Source organism: Colossoma macropomum, unplaced genomic scaffold (genome assembly GCF_904425465.1).
Source record: "Colossoma macropomum unplaced genomic scaffold, Colossoma_macropomum, whole genome shotgun sequence".
Taxonomy (NCBI): Eukaryota; Metazoa; Chordata; class Actinopteri; order Characiformes; family Serrasalmidae; genus Colossoma; species Colossoma macropomum.
Window position 1 is genome coordinate 30,955,111 of NW_023494804.1, and position 22,073 is coordinate 30,977,183.

General features: G+C 39.7%; 1 protein-coding gene across 1 annotated transcript in view; it reads right to left on the reverse strand.

The window, feature by feature from the left end:
• The window catches only part of b3glctb (beta 3-glucosyltransferase b), an 80,129-nt gene that overhangs the window by 25,369 nt on the left and 32,687 nt on the right, over positions 1-22,073 (reverse strand). The window contains exons 4-8 of the mRNA XM_036594451.1: positions 19,003-19,079; positions 18,474-18,585; positions 10,348-10,484; positions 8,270-8,333; positions 4,417-4,548 (exon numbers count right to left, since the gene is read on the reverse strand). Coding sequence (XP_036450344.1) covers positions 4,417-4,548; positions 8,270-8,333; positions 10,348-10,484; positions 18,474-18,585; positions 19,003-19,079 — 522 coding nt within the window. The remainder of the gene's footprint in view (positions 1-4,416; positions 4,549-8,269; positions 8,334-10,347; positions 10,485-18,473; positions 18,586-19,002; positions 19,080-22,073) is intronic.

The following is a 22,073-nucleotide window of genomic DNA, read 5'->3' on the forward strand; positions in this document are numbered from 1 at the left end:
ATTTAATGTGTAAAGCTGAAAAATTGTTAGACTGAGCCGTCTTCAGCGGTCACATTTAAAAATCAGCCACAATATTTGCTCTACACCGTTAGAAATGAAGGTGCTGAGCAGGAACATTTTTTGTTCATCGAGGTACAAACAGTGTAAATGTGCCCTCAAAAGGTACAACAGCGGATTTCAGGTCCAATTGTGAACCTTAAATAAGTTTTTCCAGGTGAAAAGTTCGTATTTGTACCTTTTCATAACCGAATGTTTTAAAACAGAACAATAAAATAAAAGCCTGGAGACGAGACGGGCTGTGTGGAGTCAGTACAGCTTAGAACATATCATTTCAGTGGATTATGGTTCAGTTATGTTCCCTGACTAAAGGCACTGAGATGGAGCCTTGAGGGTCCCACCCCAGTGACAAGAGGGGAACTGACCCAGTGACAGTTTAGTACCTTTATTTCTGAGAGTGCAGCAACATCTGACCTCATTAATATACAGTGAGACTCGCTCGAGAAATTGGTGCCATTTTTATCTCTTTTTAGAGAACCAGCATCATTCCTCCTCCTCACACTCACACAGTTGCTCTCTCTCTCGCTCATATGTGCACACACACACACACACAAACACACGCACACTCTTTCCCTCTTGCTCTCTCTTAATGAGAGTGATTAATATCGTCGCTGTCCAATGAAAAACAAGTATCTTCAAAATATTAACTTTACAGGAGAAGGCAAAAACACTCTTATCTCTCAATGTAAGTCAATGTAAAGAGATTTAGTTCCAAGTGTTTTTAAAGCATTTCTATTGGTCCATTCATGAAATTTTTAGACAATGTAAAGGACAGCTGGTGTGTTGAAATGATGTAGAAAACTAAAAAAATCAACAAAAATGGAGATACATGGTTTTCATTGGACAGCGACGATATACTATGCCTCATGAATTCTATGTAGCACCCCTACAGCACTGCCTCAATCCATCACTGATCAAGATAACTTTTTCCTTTATCAAAGATTCGGTTAAAAAAAAGTTTCTCCCACTTTCAAGATGTGTCATCAGAAGAGGTCCTTAAACCACAAAATCCTACTCAGGAGACGGCTGCATCATCACTGTGGAGGGCAAGTAGGCAACAGATGTAGAAGATTACATTTTTCACTTTGCTGAAGTGCCACTTTGAGAAGCAAAAAAGGAAAATCCACAAAACGCGAAATGAAGCCAGTGAGCTCAGCACTCCAGATTAGCTCTGCATGGACTGTTGATAAGAGATTACGCCGCTGTTCTGCAACAGATCAACAGGAGGCTTCACAAAGGATGCTAATTTGGGCTCACAGTGAATGAAGGCCAGTGTTGAGCAGCTTGATTTCCAGCATAAGTAGTGTTTTGTTTGCCGGATCACAACTGATGAGATTAGATGAGATGAGATGAATCCTACAGCATCGTCTGAGAAATAATAAAAAATGGTATTTCTGTGGTAACTGTGGACCAGAAAGTGTCCAATAATAATACTACTGTGTAAGAGTACTGTGCAAGTCTTAAGTCAGCTGAAAACACATAAAACTGGAGAAGGGTCTGGCTGCAGACATGCACTCTCAGCCTGACATGCACCGCCAGCCTATTGATGACGTCAGTGCCGCTCTGCCACCACAGTGTTTTTGTTGGTTTTATGAGGAAGAACAGTGAACCACGAACTGCTGGGCAACAAGAGCTACACTGAATGTATATTAACGCTGCCATACTGATAATAAGGTAATTAAATATGGAAACTTTCATGATAAGACATGAATGTCGGGTTTCTTCGCAGAAAAACACAAACAGTCTACTGAAACTCATGAAAGCCAAGCTGAAGACGATCAGAACCCGTTATCAAAAACTGTAATATTGATTAAAATAGAACTCATTAAGGATTCTAGGAGGTTGTGACAACATACAGTCCACGCAGTACTGATGTCCTTTTGCTGTCTCATCAGCGTTTTCACAACCTTCTAGAAGGTTGTCAGACACTGTCATAACTTTCTGAGGGATTTCATTTCAACGTTGTGACAATGTAGAGAGCATCAAGCAGACGACACTGTGGGCACCGAAACAGTACGTTGTCATAACATAACTGTGTTTGCAGGGCCGTTAGGAATAAAACCTGATGGTTTTGCTTCCTAACGGGAATTGGCTTGATGGTTGCAGTTAGAGACCATTAGGAAACGATCTAATGTATCTGGAATCAGTCAAAACACCTGATTAAATGATCAGAATCCTTTACACTGTGATATCAACCCATCAGGAAAACAGAGAATACCATTAGGGACCACTGAAAACCACCAGGAACCAACAGACACTTTTACTGGGTTCTGTGATTGTTTTCAGCAGGGAAGTACATTAAATGTAACTTCCTAGCTGTGTTATAGATGAAAAATGGATTAAGTGATGATGTCGCTAAGCAGCAGCAGCCAAAAGTTACTGTGCCGCTGTGCTGCTTCTGCCGCTGTGACAGAGAGTGCATGTGCACGTGACGTCACTGGGGCTGAGGGTGCATCTGGCTGAGAGTGCATCTGTCTGAGAGTGCATGTCTGCAGCCAGACTCTATTGTGGGTTTTTGCAGATTAAAAACACTTTATAACACTTCATAAACTGTGATATTTTGCATTGTTTTGTTGGAACGTCTACCATTTATTGTGGCTTTTGCCCTCTGAGTCAACACACAGGAATAAACACATCAAAAACAGTTGCTAAACATCAGTGCATGAGCTAATTGCACGTTTTGCATACAAGTGATATTAATCACAGTTACACAAATGAATGCAGTTAAATATGATTCATTACTTTAACAGCCCTAATTGTAATATATGTAAGTTTCATGGATTAGTAAAATTTCACCACCAGCACACCAAGTTTCCTATAAGGTAGAGTGTCCATCATCAGCCAAACTGGAGCTTGAAAAACTTACTGTGGTTGTTGTTTCTGAACTAATTTGTGTAGCATAAAGAAAGACCCTTTAGCCTCTTCTCCATCCATACAGAACCAGCAAAGAGGAGAAATATTCACTCAGATGATGTTCAGATGCTCACACCTCACTCCCTTAGAGTTTTCCTGCGATCTCATTGGCTACTGCTGTTCCTACAACTTGTCATAGTCGAGCTCAAACTACAGCAGGGCTGTTCAACTATAACTCGGTACAGTTACATCAAATTTCATGCTTACAAAGGTTCAAAAAAAACTAGTCCAGTAGTAGTCCAGGCTAGAGGTCTGTGCGAACGAGATTTCATACCACTCCTGCCCGCTATTAAATCAGTCAAACACTAAATAAGTAAGATAGCTAATAAGTAAGTTAATAAATAAATATGCATAAAATCTTTTTGGAACATGAAGGGGATTGGTGAGCACTCTGGTGGAGTCCTTTTATGTTGAGCTTTAGGTTTATTATATTGAACTTGGTTGGGGGGAGGGGTGCATTTGTTTTTAATCACTCTGTTTTCATCGTTGACTTTCCTTTTTTAAAAAGCCACATCATTTAGACCAGAAAATGTATAAAAACACATGAAATTATTGCCTTTCTGACCTGATATCTTACCCTGTCGTCTCTGTTACAATGAGCTGCCTTTGGCTAAAGTGGTTTACGTAAATGCATATGATCGGTTAAACTACAACGCAGGAAGCTGTGCGGGTTCGATATCCATGTACGTCACTTAAACAGGACCATTTCTATAAAGATGTTAATCAGCTTTGCTACACAATGTCTTTCAAGTGCTCAGTTCAGTCCTCCGAAATACTTTGCTGGGTCTACAACCGGGCCACGGTCCGCTAGTTGACGACCCCTGCACTACATGATTCATCGCCATTAATTTTAAACATGCTTGAAAATGCCGGGGTGTGTCTGACAGACTGGGAAAATCATGTCGCTGAACTGTTCACAGGACAGCAGAGTGGTCATCACAAGCATGTACAGTGATTTGTCGCTGAGCTGGGTGGTGTGCTGCAAAAATTTGTCTGCAACAAGGAAAACTGTCTTTAATTCAAGCTGTTTATTTGTAATGACCAGTAATTCGCTGTTGTTAGAAGAAAACCTTGTATCTCCAAAATGGTAACTTTCCAGGAGAAGGAAAAAACCTGCTTTACTTTTAACGTAAGTCAATGGAACCAGACTTTTTTCCGAGTCATTTTGGGCCGTTTCTTTTGGTCCATTTTTCATGAAATTTACAAACAATGTAAAGACCAACAAGCATTTTCAAATTATTTCAAAAACTGAAAAATGACCAAAAAGGAGATACGACAGTAGCGAATTGCTTGTTTCTCTGTGCCCTCAGCAAAAAAACTGCCCTTAAAATCTTTCATGCCTGGGAGACATTTTTGGGGTTCTTCAGACTTGGCTGTAACAGTAAACTGAAAGATTTGTTATGAAACGCATATTCAGGCAGTGAAATAAGGATGAGAGATACCTACGCAGCTGGGCAGGTAACTGTTGACAGTAGAAGCACAGTGGCTGGTGCTGGGAGATCCATGCAGTTCTGAGCAGAACTCGCCAACATCAGTCAAAGCAGGTCCTCTTCCTTCCTCCCAGATATACAGAGCGATCTATAAGAACGATCAGAGAGCCCTGCAATTAGACCAATTAGAGCTGTCAACAAAAAGGCTCTTGGCAAAGTACTCGGCCAAGCATAATTCAGCAGTTAACAGAGCAATTATAGAGGAAGGAAGAGTTCCACACAGGGATATGAGTGAAAAGGAAGGTGTCGGTAAGAGGAGAGACCAGACAGCGTGGAACTCAGAATCAATAGACAGAACGAAAAAGAAGGAGTAGAGCACCTTGACAGCCAGAGAGACAGTCTTTTTCTTATTCCAGAGAAAGAGAGCGAGAGCGAGAGCGAGAGAGCGAGAGAGAGAGAGAGAGAGAGAGAGAGAGAGGGGGAGAGATGGAACAGAGAGCAATGTCCCTCATTATTGCAGGTACTCAGACTCCCTGCTTGTGACGTTTTCTCATATTGGTATCAATGCAGATGACTGTATGCAAGTTTTCAGCAGAAGGTAAAATGGAAAAGGTAGATAATAAGCAAAACAGGACAAATGCACTGAAAAGAAAATTGGGAGGAGTGTGAACATTACATAAACGTGAACAAGCAGGGATGAAAGGGGAGCCGAGCAGAATAGTGCATTATCTGCAGCCGAGTCCATTGTAGAAATCACAGCATGGTGGTGAAAGGAGGGATTTTTTTCTGTGAAAAAAATCCTGACAAGAACCTAGAAATTGGAGTAAAGGATAGATACAGTGGTAAGGTTTGGGCACCCCTGGTCAAAATTTCTGTGACTGAGAACAGTGAGAAGAAGACGAACTGATCTACGAAAGGCATAAAGTGAAAGTTCAATATTTTAAGCAAGATTAATTTTGTTTTGAACAATTTTAGAGTGAAAAAAAGGAAAGTGTACCGTGCAACCCCAACAGATTTGAGCTTTCAGATCATTTTACCAATGTCTCAGACCTTAATTAGCCTGTTAGGGCTATGGCTTGTTCACAATCATCATTAGGAAAGTCCAGGTGGTGCAAATTTCAAAGCTGTGTTAATACTCTGTCTCCTCAAACCTTGCCCCAACAATCAGCAATCATGGGCTCCTCTAAGCAGCTGCCCAGCACAGTGAAAATTTAAATAATTGATGCCCACAAAGGCTATAAGAAGACAGCGAAGCATTCTCAGGCAGCTGTTTCCTCAGTTTGTAATGTAATTAAGAAATGGTAGTTAACAGGAATGGTGGAGGTCAAGTTGAGGTCTGGAAGACTAAGAAAACGTTCAGAGAGAACTGCTTGTAGGATTGCTAAAAAAAGGCAAATCAAAACTCCCATTTGACTGCAAGACCTTCAGGATGATTTAGCAGACTCTAGAGTGGTGGCGCACTGCTCTACTGAGAGCATATATATGACTGTCATGGAAGAGTCATCAAAAGAAAACCTTCCCTGCGTCCTCACCACAAACATCAGCATTAGAGGTTTGCAAAAGAACATCTAAACATTGCATTTGATGCATTTTGGTGATGCAGTTCGGTGATCTGATTAAGTTAAAATAGAACTTTTTGGGCTACAATGAGCAAAGAAATGTTTGGAGAAAAATAGGGGGCAGAATTTCATGGAAAGAACGCCTCTCTGTTAAGCATGGAGGTGGATCGATCATGCTCTGGGCTTGTGTTGCAGCCAGTAGCACAATAAACATTTCACGGGTAGAGGGAGGAAAGAATTCAACAAAATACCAGCAAATTCCGGCAGTAACCATCACACGGTCTGTAAAAAAGCTTAAGATGAATAGAAGATGACATGATAATGATCCTAAACACACAACAAAATCCACAACGGACTACCTCAAGAGGTGCAAGCTGAAGGTTTTGAAAATCTGTGGATAGACCTCAAAAGAGCAGCGCATGGAGGACAGTCCAAGAATCTCACAGAATTAGAAGCCTTTTGCAAGGAAGAATGGAGCAAACAAGAACTGAAGGCTGAAAGCTCAGATACTTGCCAATAGGGATTTACTAAGTACTGACCATGCAGGGCGCCCGAACAAAAATAAAAATAAAAAAAGTCATCTTGCTTAAAATATTTAAGAAATGCATCATCTTTAAAGTTAAAGTTATGCTTTTTGAAGTCAGGTCATCTTTTAGTCGCATGGCTATTCACAGTAACATTTTAACCAGGGTGGTCTTTTGCATGCCTCTGCAGATCGATAGATAAATAGACAGATAAATATATATAGATAGATAAAACAAACCTTTGTTTATTTATTTATTGTTATACTTATTTTTCACTTGTTGTTTAGGCTTGGCCAAGAACTCCATCAGAGCATGAACTTCCTTTTGGATTTCATCCCTGCCTTTCATACAAGGCATTGCTGCCTCAGTCCCTGGTTCATCGCCCAAGATTTGATGACTTTCTGGAGATCTTGTTGGTGTTTCCGTAGCAATGACGCAAAACCGTCCTCCTTTCTCATCCTGGACTTGGGCAACACGTGCAGTGGAGCCGGAGGAAGTACAGGACTCGTACTTGGCAGTTACATCTCAGCCAACAGCAACATCGAAAAGGAGAATTGGTCTTGCAGCACAAACCTTCAACAGTCTGCAAAACATCTGGAAGTCATCAGTCTTGCAGATGAACACCAAACTGAAAATCTACAAATCAAATGTCAGCTTAGTTCTCTTATATGCCTCGGAAACCTGGAGAACCAACAAGAAGATAGAGAGCTGGCTCAGAGGCTTCGAAGGGCGCTGCCTCTGTAGAATCCTCAGAACCCACTGGGAACAGCGTGTCACCTACAAGGAAAGGAGCAGACGCACTGGCGTCTACAACATTGTAGACGAGGTGAATCAGATGTTGGAGATGGCTGCGCCACGTCCTACGGATGAGCAAGACCAGACATCCACATGCTGCACTCAGATGGGCACAACCAGGGAAGAGGAAGAGAGGCAGGCCACTGGGCACATGGCGGAGAACGGTGGAGAAGGAGATGGCAGCGGAAGGCAAGACCTGGGAGGAGATCCACCGGCTCGCCCGAGACGGCTAGAGAAGATATATTGGTGCCTTATGCTCCAGCCGGAGTGAAGAGGATTAACTAACTAACTAATACTTATTATTTAAGTATAACATTCAAATTTCAAATGATATTTCAAAGATTAGACATAAAATTTATGCACCTGCATAAAGAGGTGGGAATTTCCAAACTGGAGTTCAACAAAACTCCTAATGGGAGAAAACGGGATTCCTAACAACCTGGTAGACCATCAAAATTCACTGATTTATAACACACTGCAGCCCTTGTTCACTGGCTTGAGTGAATGAGCTTTCTGTTCTTTTCTAAAGAGAAGGAAACGCCTTGAAATGAGCCTCTGTGGTTATTAATCACACAGTACAGATGCAGCAGACAGAGATCAGGGAGAAAATGCCAGAGTATTCCATTAAATCTTGTAGGAAGATTCATAGCGGCAAACATAAAAAGATCAAAATGAATTTTTAAAAACAGCTGAAACATTAAAGAAAAATGTTCTTACTCCAACTAAGACCATTCAGCCAAGAGAAATATTAATTTCATGCATGCTTTCACTTGCAAGAGAAAATGATGTATTCTTAACAGACCTGTATACTCATGTTATTTCCACTTTTACTGGCATGGCAGTCATACGTCCAACCATGTGACCAATACAGAGTCAGTTATGCAACAATAACGCAAATCTGCAAAACGTTTTATGCATATATTTAAATTAACAGATTATGAAAGACGGTGTCACCTTATATTTGCCAAGATGACTAAACAGTTCCACATACCTCGTGTTTAGGGTCAATGGTGAAATCCGACTTGGGCGGCTCATATTTCACATAGTCAGCTAGTCTGAAACACCAAACCAGATAAGCTTTTAGGTCAGCAGGTATTCACACAATGTAATACGGGTCCGACTGATATAAACAATTTATGATCAATGTTAATTTAAAGGAGCTAAAAATCCATTTACCAACAATATTGGCTAAAATACTTTAATAAAATCTATACAGACTCCAAAGCGATCACAAATTTTAGCAGCTGAAATTAATTGTGTTTAGGAAATGCATCATCTTTAATGTTATGCCTTTTGGAAGTCAGTTCTTTCTTTCTTTCTTTATTTTTATTCATTATTCTTATTATTTAAGCACAACATTCAAATTTCAAATGATACGTCAGAGTCTTTCTTGCATAAAGAGGGGGAAATCTATACAGAGTCCAAAGGTACATAAAACTGCTTTGCTGACAGATGTGATCACTGATTTCAGTAATTGAAATTAACTGTATTCCTCAAACCATGCGCACCATCTCACATCAACTCTGTTGCTCGATTCAGTTTGAAAATATTTTAAAAGCTAAGTAGAATTTTTTTAATCATCAATCATCAAATTTTTATCAAAAACCATGTTTCTCAGATCTTCATCATCGGACGGAGACAATCGCTTATCCAATTACTTAAGAATTAAAACAGCACATATATATTTTTTAATTACGCAAACCAGCACAAACGCAGCGCAAACCAATGAGACTATTTTGCCCAATTTAGCTGCTGGTGGGGGGCTGAATGAAGACACTCTTCAAGACATTTGCTTAATAACTTACACGTTTAATTAGCATGAATGTTTATTTTAGCAGCACAAACGAACAAGACCGTTTTGCTGCGCTGTGGCCGTTGATGGGGGATGAGTGGCATCACTCATTGAAACACAATGGCTTTATAATTTGAGAATTAACCCTTTAAAATCCCAGACATTTAACAAACTAAAGCTTATTATTCAGTAACGACGGGGACATCAATACAAACTGGTGGAGCTATTCCAAAGTTATAACGTTGTGTAATAAACATTTGCCCTTTTAAGGGGTTAAAATAACACCAGAGTTTCCTTAAACAGCACAAACCAGCACAAACACATCACAAACTAATGAGACCATTTTTGTGTGATTCAGATGTTGATGGAGGGCTGAGTGATGTACCAGGACAAATGATGACTCCTACAGCACAATCCAGCACAAACACAACGAACAGTAATATTTTTATTCCATTTCTAATCACCGGGGGCAGATACATATCAAAATGCCTCCCTAGGAATGTTGATATGAATTATTGAAATATTGTTTAAAATGCGCTTCCCCACTAGGACTCATTGGGCCTCATTCACCAACCGTTATTAAGAAGAAAGTTCTTCTTAAAACCCATTTACGCAGTTTTCACGAAGATTCTGATATTCACTAGTGTTTCTTTATTTGGGATTTGTTCTTAGGTAAGATCAGAATCTACACTCACTGAAGAGCACCAAGGTGTGCACTGCAAAAAACAGTATGTAGTCAAGTGAAATTATATTAATTCTAGTCAATATATCTAATATTTTTCTTATTTTGAGATGGTTGTGCACTTATTATAGGATTATTTAACTTATTTCCAAACATATTTTACTTGTTTTAGGTAATTTTATTAAGTAAAATTGCAAGCACGTTTCTTAGAACAAGCAAAACTTGGAGAATGAGGCCCATTGTTCTTAATCTATGTGGCTACTGCTATCATGTGACACTGTTATTGTATGACCTATTTTACATCGTTTTATGTTCTGTTGAGCTACGAGTATTCTGTGTCATCTCCTGCTAGACTTGTTACAGAATCAGATCAGACCCATCATTCTTTCTTTTTCTCTCATATCTGATCTAATACTGGGTACTGGATCAGTGGCACCTCTACTGAGATGTTTTAATATAAAACAAGTCATTAAATATTTGTGCTTCAATAGACAGGTCCTCAGTACTGGCCAATATATTGGTCAAGCCCCAAAGCCATTGCACTATGAAGTCATTGCAAGCTGAGCACAAGCAACCTCACATTGAGCAGTCTTACCTCTTGACCAGCGGGCAGCTGAGGGCCCAGCCGGCAATAAAGTCGGGGTAGCCGAAACCGGCTGGCTCATCCGAAAAAGCGTAGTGGTGGATGATAGTTGCTTCAACATCATACAGGGCCCTTCCCAGAAACCACTCCTGCCAGGACAGGACACACGGGTTAAAACTGGAATTCTGCACTGACTGGAATCAGCACAACACAAGGTCCTTAACCTTTTCAACTCCTTGGAACCACCGGTGGTTCCAAAACGCACTGTCATATTCTTCATAACTTTCATATTCCATAAGCTACATTCTAAAGGTGGGGGTCGTATGAGAGCTGTAACTGTCTTCTTTCCAGGCAAATAGATGGTGATGTAATTTTAAACCCTTATAATAAAAGAAGCTGAACTCACTATTTTTCTTTTCTACTGAAAGTCGACCCATTTTTCCACAAATCTGAGCTATAAACTATAAACAGATGGCGTCTCTTCAGTGATCTGCTCTGTAAACATGATTTTTATAAAATAATACAAAGAGCGTCTAAGATTTTTGACTTTCAGCAGTAAATTGTAAGCATATAGCAATATGTGTATCATAAAACACATTCTATTAATTTTAGCAGAGCTTTTACAAAAAATAAATAAATAAATAAAATACAAATTTACATTTATTTCTTGCAGTTGCTGAATAATTTGCCTTACGATTTGGACATGTAAATTCAGATGGACAAACCAAAACATACCCTGGTCAACAAGAGATGTCCTATAAATTTACACAATACTCCAAACACAGATGTTTGCTTCTTTAGTTTAGACCTGGAGGCTAAATGTCATGAATGTGAAAGAGTTTGGGTGATTCAGACATCCATTACTTTTTATCTACATTTTAGCCTTATTGCTCCAGTGCAACACTAGAGAAGCAAAATTCAGACACCTTTGGCCAATCGTTTTGTGTAAAAGGTAAATTGTGTTTTGGGGGAATTGTGTCTGAACACTTTTTTGGCAAAATTATAATCACATTCCAAAAAAAAGCATGAATACAATTATGCTCAGAGAAAGAAGGCATTGTGGCTGCCTGAGGCTCTGAACATGGAAGAAAAACATTTTAAATTGACTTTTTCTGTACTTGCCTGTCATGTTCTTGCTCATAGACCACAGTGTGGAGCCAGAGCTGAGCCATACAGCTAACAACTCGCAAACCTGATAGAGTCCTGATCAGACCCACTGCGACAGTAACCACCACTACATACAATGACTACCAAACAAAACTAAGAAGAATAAAAATATGACCACTTGTGTCATCATTTTACTTGCAACAACTGATTACAACCGGTGACGGCCATCATTCAGGCATTCCAGCCTGGGCAGCATGTATACGTGAGTTTTGATCGCGAGAAACTGGAAGAAATACTGAATGGAGAAGCTGCATTTTTTGGCTTTTTCAAAACAGTGAGATGCAGCTAATATGCACCAAAGTCAATGACTGCGTTTACATGCACTCAATAATCCGATCATAATCGGATTTCCGCAGTTATCTGATTATTCAAATGGTCATGTAAACACTATACTCCGATCTAGAAATCTGATTAAGAAATCTGATGAAGAGGCTGGATTTTAGCTCACTAATCAGAGTTCTCAGTGTACGTGAACTCTTACTCTGATTTCTTTCGGATTTGTCAGTCTGCACATGCGCGAGATCAGACGATGGATGTCGCGAGACGCAGCAAAACACTGTTGGAGCGATGCTGAAACCAAACGCGAATTGAAGGATTTAAATATTCTTCATCTTCTAGATGATGTATGTTCATATTTTCAGGTAAAGTGGTGCGATGTTTAAAAAATGCTGCGGTATGAATTTTACATTTACGTCACGTCTTCTTCTGTGAGTTTATTGGCTGGTTGCAAAACAGAAATCTGATTATGGTCTGACTCATTTAGACCCTGACAAAATCTGATTTTCTGCAGTTATCGGATTATTAAGTGCATGCAAACACACTCAATGACTCCTCTTCTAACTGATAAGTTGAGTCAGGTGTGTTTGAGCAAGAAAATCAACTAACTGTCCTGGATCACGGCCCTCAAGGACTGGAATTTGTGACCCTGAATGTGGAAGAACATTTTACAAAGTTGGTTGAGCGTCTGACCCCAGATGAATCTGACGATTGTGAGCGCGTTGAACGAGTATTTCTTAGGGAACTCAGACAAAACGTGGTGAAGGATATATTTTCCGAGGATGTGAGTGATTTATTGACTATGGTCACCACATTTTCATTTGCGTAATGTTCTGTTCATTTGATTCTTTCTGAGCCGGTGAGTGAGGCATTAATATGTAAAGAGGTGTTGCGGAGTCCGAAAAACTCCCCTGAAATCCAACCCAACACCTTTCCAGGGTGACTCACAACAGTGCACAAACAACATATTAGCCTGTGTTTTACTCCTGACTCAATAATGCTACTTCTTCCATTTTTTGTGTGAGGAAACAGGCAGATAAATCAAAACAAGCAGAGAAAAACAAGACAATAAACAGCAGACAAGACAACAAACAGCATCCAATAACCTACTGTTACTGTTAATCTACTGTTGTAGTTATATCCACCCCAAAAACCCCAAGCACAACACCCACATACACACAAACACACACACCCACACAGAGACATTCCATACGCTCCATCAATAAAAATGATGTTATCAGTACTGTCTAGGTCAATAGCAACAAAAACAATAAATCAATAAATCAAAATATGAGGGGGCCAGAAAAAAGAGGGTGGGGGGGGGGTAGATTCACTCAGCCTGCATAACCTGGAGTGAACCAAAATACAAAAGGAAAGGATTCGATTTAGAATGGAATGCAGCAGTATTGCCTTTTAATGTGAATCTAATCTCCAATTTGAGAGAATGGACAACATCACAGAGCCATAATGAAACCGAAGGGGGTTTTGAGGACTTCCATTATAACAGAATGCAGTGTCTCACCAATAAAGACATGAATGCCAAGATATCCGACTGAACTCCAGTGAGCGAAGGCAAAACAGTGGAAAAACCAAATATCGCAACAGAGGGATTCATACTGACACTGAAACCTAAAGCCTTTGTCATTATCTCAGAGTAGTCAAACCACAATTTGCAGAGGGACAAAAAAAATACATGTGACTTACACGGCGCATTGCAGAATATGAAACCATGAGCTGCCCTATATGATTTGTAAAAATTTCATGATGAGTGGACCAACATATATAAGATATATATATATATATATATATATATATACACATACACACACACACACACGCACACATTGCATTTATCACTTTGATCGTTGACAAGGATAACTGAGATAACAGACTTAGATCGATGAACTCTGGGTAGTACCTTAAACTGTATCAGCTGACGTCTTAATTGTACTTTGCCTAAGGCTCTGTCCCACCACTGCCCTGTAAAAGCAGCACCCATCTCATGTTCCCAGGCTCTTTTGATTTTGCTAACGGAGTGTACATCTAAAATCCATAAGCTGTGAGTAAATCTTGGATGTAAAACTTTCTGGGAAGGATTAAGAGTCAACACATCATCCAATGGTTGACTGGTAGGAAGAAGGGCATAATCTGAAAGAAGAGAGGAAGCACAAATGTGAAGAGGGCAAGCTGAAATCTGCAGCTAACTGAGTGAAACTACCAAAGATTTGATACCTCTCTCATGCTGTATGTTAAAAGCTGTATCATTCAAAGAAGAGGGAGATAAATGATAATTTAACATAGGCGTCAACGAAGAAGGCGACGAGACCTTAAAAAGGCGCTCAAACTAAAACCGGATGCGGAGGGTGGAGTCTCCAGCCTCTACACCACAGCGACCGCAGAGATTGAAGGCAACAAAGAGCCTTTTAAATATGGGCAGACCAGTAAATAAATAAGAAATTAGGGAGGGACAGCCCCCCCATCAAATTTAAATCTCTGTAATAGTGATTTTCCCACTCTAGGAACCTTACTGTCCTATAAAAGAGGTAATAAGCTGGTCCAGCTTTTAAAAAACTGGGCATAGCGTTCATTTCTATAGCATTTATTCCAATGATCAGTGATAATGGAAGAGATTTCCATCTCTGTAGGTTAAATTAAGCGTATTAATTAAAGGAGATAAATTGGTATGAAACAGAAAGGGCAAAGTATGAGATACATGAATCCCTAAATAACTGAACCCGACTGGACCAAATTTAAATGGGACAACAGAGTGATTAAGTGACCGTGCAAGTGAGTTCACAGGAAAACACTCACTTTTTAGTAAATTCACTTTGTAACCTGAGAACCTCTTTGGATCAGTCACGTACAGCAACAAGTCGTCTGCATATAATGATTTTAATTCAATACCAGAATGGGAGACTGCCTGGAAAGATGAAAGAGATTTCAACACGGTCGATGGGGTTTTGACAGCAAGGGCAAACAATAAAGGAGACAAAGAGCATCCCTGTCTCGTCTCACACGACAAAGAGAAATAGTCAGAACGGACATCACTGGTATGAACTCTGGCTTGGGAGGAAGGAAATGAATTTGTCTCCAAATCTGAATCTGTGTATAACTGCAAAAAGATTACTTCTTCAAATTGCAACAAAGTAAAAAAAATAAAATAAATAAAATAATAATAAAACTTGCAATTATTATTAATCATAATAAAACTTGCAATGAATAGTGCAGCGTTAAGGATCGGTCAATCTTAAAATGTGAGAAAGATCCTTAATTTCACACCATATCAATAACACAAGACACTTGGGCTACGTTTACACAGCAGGTAAAAGTGGCCCAAATCTGACCGTTTTCTTCATGTGTGACTCAGATGCGAGTCTGTGTGAACAGAGAAACTGACATTTTCGATTTGAGACGCTTTCATATGTGGTACTGAAATCTGATACGTATCCGATCTGTGGCAATGCGACTCAGTCTGAACAGCCAGATCGGAATTCATAGACTTTTATGTCAGTCCAACTCAAACATTCGTCATAATTTCGCACTGCTGAGACTCAAACATTTAGGCTGATGTTTCTGTACTAAAAAATTTGAAGAGACCGTGTTTGAAGAGGTTTCTAATGAAATGACCAAACGCGGTTGGAGAAGACCGAGGCTGCAGCATCAAAAACACGAGGATACGAACCAAAGAAGTGTCCGTGGCTGAATAACGCACCCTTTTTACGGTGAACTCGAACACATTCTGGGTGATGAGCCCAGCTGTCAACCTTTGGAACTTCATAATCGCTCCTGTGATGCTGGCGAAGATGAAACTGAAAGCTCCGGGAGCGACAGGTGTTCGCTGGCCATCATGATTGTTTACATGAAGCTCTGCTCTTTTGCGCATGTGGGTCAGTTTAGGAGCTGATCTGTTCAGACTGTGGCATACAGATCACATTTAAAAGATATTGTGAACAGCCAAACCAAAAAATCGGATTTGGTGAGAAAATCAGATTTTGGCCACTTTCACCTGCTGTGTAAATGTAGCCTTTGATACTGTAGAGGACAAAGGAAGGACAAAGTTACTGTTGCGGAAAGCAGGTAACAGAAATGTGTGTACAACTGACCTCTCTGGCATTTTTCAGTAAAACAGTCAATAACAAACTGACCACAGTACACCTTTCCATCTCAGCTTTCAGAACTTCAAATGGTCAAGGTGAAATGTTTTAACATACTGCTGAAAGTGACTGCCCAGACGAGCTTTAATTTATTTATTACTTCTATTTAATATTTATATTATTATATCATTTATGCAACAGTGCAGCTTTAAGTAAAGTGAAATTAAATTTGACTGTAAATCAGGTCTGATGGTGAGCTTCTCTGTATTTCAGGTGATTTCACGCACTACAGACAGCAAAAGGCCCTCAGTGAATGATACAGACAATACGTGCTCTCAGGCTGAAAAGCCATCCTGAAGAAAGGGTTGATCGAGAAAGTGGATACACTCTCATTGAGATCATGACCTCATGATACACATGACCTCAGTTAAAAAAACAACATACAGGCAAATCCAAAAAAGTTTTAAATCGATGGCTCCGGATCTCCTTCCTGGGATCCCAATGTTCTTTCATTTTTGCGTTTTGTAAGTCTAAAGCACTCAGCACTTCAGCCTTCAGAACCAGCCGCCCGATTAAGAAAAACACAAAATTGCGTAGAGCATAAAATCTCCAGGATTAGGCTTGGGAACCCCTGTTATGCATACATAGTAAGGCTTACTTCTAAGACTTCCAGTTGAATGACTTTAAACAGCCTACAGGAAATAACTGTGTTGCCTTAACTGCACTGCCCTCAGTTAATTTATGTGCAGTATATTCATAGTATTCGATCACGTCATTATGAGTGCAGTGCAGCCATTTTGGTAGGCGAGTTGCAACTCTGACATACAGTGGGGTCCAAAAGTCTGAGAGGTGAAAATGCTTCTATTTTGCATTCTTTTTAAATTCAATACAAGGTTTTTCATTACAAATGACAGCAAATTATCAGCATAACAATTTGAGCGCTTTAATGATGACGTGCACTCAAGCTGGCATGGACTCCACCTGTTTGTGAAACAGCCCCTGATCAGTAGATCAAATCCACCTGAGAGTCGTCTGAACATGTGTTTTAATGGAAAGAATAAAAAAAACCCCTAGAAATAGTTCAGAACATTCTAAAACTTTTTGTGGTTGTGTGTACATTATATATATATATATATATACATACATATATACACACACACACACACACACACACACACACACACACACACAACAGCTGCCCCTTCCTTCCTGATGCTGTTAGACTGTACAATCAGCACTGCTCCCAGAACTTTCCTTCTTTTCTTGAGTACCTTTGCTGCTGTAGCTGCTGAATTTCCCTGTTGTGGGACTTATTTTACATATATATATATATATATATATATATATATATATATATATATATATATATATATTAAAATTTCATGATGAGTCAACCATATATATATATATATATATATATATATATAAATAAATCATAAAGGCCAGCTCATGGTTTCATATTCTGTAAATGGCAAATTTACAAAAAACAGTAATACTAGGTTTTGTTTCACCAGCGACAATATGAAAACTCAGAAGATGCGTGTAGGTTCACTGATCAGTTTAGATAGTAAATAAAAAAATAGCTTTATTTGCACTACAGCCATTGTGACCCCTGGTTCCTATCAGCACCACTGTAAAGAAATCTGAAATTTTCTCTGCATTTTCATATTAAACCACTCTGAATGACTGTTCATACCTCAGTGGCTGAATTATGCAGAAGGAATGTGTGTTTACATGCGCTTAATAATCCCGATACTGCAGAAAATCAGATTTTGTCAGTAATCCAATCAACACATTTACATGCTCTTGAGTAATCAGATATTAGGGAAACTCCAGGTCTACATGAGTCAGACAGTAATCAGATTTCTGCTTTACAACCAGCCATTAAACTCACAGAAGAAGACGTGACACAAACGTAACGTAAAACTCAAACTTGATAACGTGGCTTTTTTTTTTAAACATCGCTCCACTTTACCTGAAAATATGAACTTACATCATCTAGATGATGAAGAATATTCAAATCCTTTATTTCGTGTTTGGTTTCAGCTCGGTTTTAGTGCTTGCTTATTTCTGGTACCACCATCTTTCACGCATGTGCAGACTGAGAAATCCGAAAGAAATCAGAGTAAGAGTTCACATGCACTGAGAAATCTGATTACTGACCTAAAATCAAGCCTCTTCGTCAGATTTCTTAATCAGATTTCTAGATCGGAGTATGATGTTTACATGACCGTTTGAAAAATCAGATAACTGCAGATTCACTGCAATTCACTGCATGTAAACACACTCACTGTTTACCATTTAAATGTGGGAGGCACAGCTGTGAGCTGCTGAGGAGCCCCAGTCCTGACACACATCAGTGCTTTCTGTGCTCTGACACACCTGATTTATCTCATCTGCTAATTATCAAAGCCCTTCAGGCGTTGAATCAGCTGTGCTGTGACATGGACAGCACTGAATTATGCAGTGCTCAGACTCTGCGAGACAGGAGTTGAGTTTTATTTCAACTCCACACAGGTTTTTTTTGGATAGCTATGAGTCACAGGCCCAAATCGGCCAAGCGTTAACAAGATAAAGCATCAGTCCCGGCCATAAACTCACCCTCCCCGAGCTGAATTTGCTGAGCACCCCCAGCAGTCTGGCCAAATCCACGACAGTCTCCTCCTCCAGGAAGAAGATCCACGATGAACTCCGGCAGTAGCCTTCAGCCAGACTGGGAAACAATGACACAACATGTGAGAAGTGAAAAGGCCTTTCAAAACCAGTTAAACAAACAGCAATAAACACCAATGGGTCCAATTCTGGTGGCTGGCTTTCCTGAAACAGAAATGACAACCCAGTTAAATAAACCACTCAGAAAGGCGGAGAACATTCTATCCAGCAGTCAAAAACACAGGCTGCACTCGCAACACAACATCGAGGCTTGTCAGTGTTTATCTGGACAAATAGGTTGTTGTTATGATGGAAGAATTAACGTAAGGGATACACACATTTTTGGGAATAATCATGTAGTACTAGCTGTTCTGGGCCTGACTCTGTCATCTGGGATAAGACGCAGGTCTGTTTATGAAAATGGCCTGTGAGTGTTTGCTTGTTTAGGCTCTTTACTCAGATAAAAAGCCGTTCTCACCGAGGCAGCGCAGGAAGAATCCCCCAGTTTCCGTCGTATTCTGACAGCTCGTGGAGAAACACGACATCTGGCGAGCCCTGCGAGACACCACACACACACACACACACACACACAGACACACACACACACACACACGGCTTTGATTTCCCTGGATGGCAGGCATTTTACAAACATTTATCATTCTTCCATTTCTGACACAAGTCTATGCGGGTTTTCTCACAAAAAGCCAACTGTCGATGAAGATAAAGGAGCAGGTGGTTACACTAATAGCCCCTCAGAGACTCAGACAGTGGCACAGTCTGAAAGAGTTGGCCTTCATTTATTATTATTATAGAGCTTAAGTGTGGGCAGGATGCCAAAAAACGATACAAAACTCTAACGCCTCACTTAAAAAGGCTGTGAAAAAGTAGTGGCATAATGTTTTTTTGGCAAAATTAATCCATTTCAAGTCAGTCTGAAATCAACATTTTTACTTTGGTCATCTTGGTCATTTTAAGTGTTCTCATTCAAAAGACTTGTCCAGAGCGACTTACAAAAAGTGCTTTGTTGTCGACTCAGAGAAAGTATCTTTGCTAGTTACAAATAGGTTAGAGAGGAAGTTAGACCTGAGCTCAGATAGTGCTAGAAACAAAAGCCCATGTTGATACTTAGAAAAAAAAAGAGAATTAGACACAGACACACACACACACACACACACACACACACAAACAAACCATCATCTAAACCGCTTATCCTTCTGGGTTGTAGGGAAAGCTAGAGCCTATCCCAGCAGTCATTGGGTGGAAGGCAGGATACACCCTGGACAGGTCACCAGTCCATCGCAGGGCAGACAGACATATACATTCACACCTAGGGGCAATTTAACATCTCCAATCAGCCTGACTGCATGTCTTTGGACTCTGGGAGGAAACCCACGCAGACACGGGGAGAACATGCAAACTGCACACAGAAAGGACCCTGGTCACCCGGCCGGGGAATCGAACCCAGGCCTTCTTGCTGCGCCACCGCACCGCCCTAGAATTAAACAGTGCAGTACAATACATTTCTATGAGTGCAGTACAATATATTTCGATAAGTACTTAACTTAGTGCTCACTTAAGTGCTGTATAAAGAGACGGTCTTCAGGCAGCGTTTGAAGACCTCGAGAGACTCCGTTTTTGGCTTTGTAGGCATCAGAGATTAAATCTGATGCAGCTACAGGAAGCCAGTGAAGGGAGCACAGCAGTGGAGTGACGGGACTGAACTTGGGAAGACTGAAGACGAGCTGTGCTGCTGCATTCTGGATGAGATGCAGGGGCTTGATGGCCGCATAGGAAGACCAGCCAAGAGTGAATTGCAGTAGTTGAGCCTTGAGATGACAATGGACTGAACGAGCACCTGGGTGGCCTCTTGAGTGAGATCTTTGATCAAAGTGTAGTGGCTTTTGCCTGCCTCTAAATGGTGTGTGATGCTTGGTTGCACCACTGTGTTCCAGCAGCTGGCAGTATTTGAGCTGTTTTCTAAAGGTTTCTGCCACAATGTGAGGCTGTGAGACAGGTCAGCTGATGAAGGAGAAACATGCACAGACACACACATTCACAGTCCATCACTTGCTCACATACGTTAAGTATTTACGCTCAGACATGGGTTTATTGTAATGACAACTTTTAACCTGAAGTCTCTTTTTCTTATGCTTTTGCAAGTGTGTTACAAAACTGAAATCAATCAGTGTGGATGCTAACAGGCTAGCTTTTCAACAAATAATAAATCATGTTTCAGAAACTGCAGAAAATCAAAACACAGGACCATTAAAGTCTGACAACGTTTATTTCTTGTTTCATTTCTAATCAAATCTTGAAAAATAAAATGTTGCCCCAAATTATTTCCCACCCCAGTATTCTGTTTCACTGTCACGTTTCTGAAGAAACTGCGTTCTGATTTCCGTTGATTTCCAGTTGACTTTAGGAAAGAACAAGAGGAAAATAATCAAGCAACTGGCAAATATAAATTAAAACGTTAATCAGAATTCTTATATTTTCCTTCTACATCATGATGTATTTCTGAGTGAAACACAGTACAGGGGGTCAGTTACTATACACTGTCTATAATTGGTCTAAATCTTTTTTATGGTACTAACAAGACCCACGATATCATTAGAAAAGCATATCATGATGTAATTTATTGCAGTAAAATATATTGTCAAATCGCACCTAGAAGATGCCTTTAAAATGTCAGGTGCTTCATAATCAAATTTCATATCCAACATCTAACACAAAAAAACTTTCATATTTAGCAGTAAGGATGGGAGAAAAAATTAACAATACAACAGAGCTTCACATTATTTAGAAATTCTGGGTTTAAAAATAGTATCAATACACTGAGGCCTGTATTCAGCACATTCTAATTGCATGTCGAAATGCTTTGTTTTCTTAGCCCGCAAAAGTCTTTTTTGCCTGTCACTGATGAGACCAAGGCATGGTGTCACTGTTATGATTATTACTATAACTATGTAACTACATAACTAGATTATTACTATAATAACATATGGTATTGTGAAAATACTCTTATCCCTGCACGCAGGAGAAGGGTTCCTGTTTTCTTCTGTCCAGGCAGACGTCTGATAAATTTATAAGGATAAAACATTTCTGAATGTTGTTTTGTCTACTTCACAAACAACTTAGCTTCCCAAAAAGCTGGGAGGCTGTGCAAAACATAAATAAAACAAAATGCAATGATGTGCAAATCCCTATATTCAACCCTATATTTAATTGAAAATAGTACAAAGACAACATATCAAATTTTGGCTCATTGGCTCAGCATGAATAAAATATGTTACATCATCATGACTGCTATGTGTAAGTATTTAATTAAACTTTAATTTAAGGTGATGTAACATAGTTCATAACATAATTTGTGTGGAACCGACATACACATCTGAATCATGTAAATCATGTAAAAAAGTTTTTTACCCAATGCCTACACCCCTCAGCCATATATCTGTGAAGAATAGCATATGATTATTAAGCAATAGAACACGAGAGGGAGTGTGTTATCACGAAATAATATCACAGCTGTGATTTTATTCCTGATAA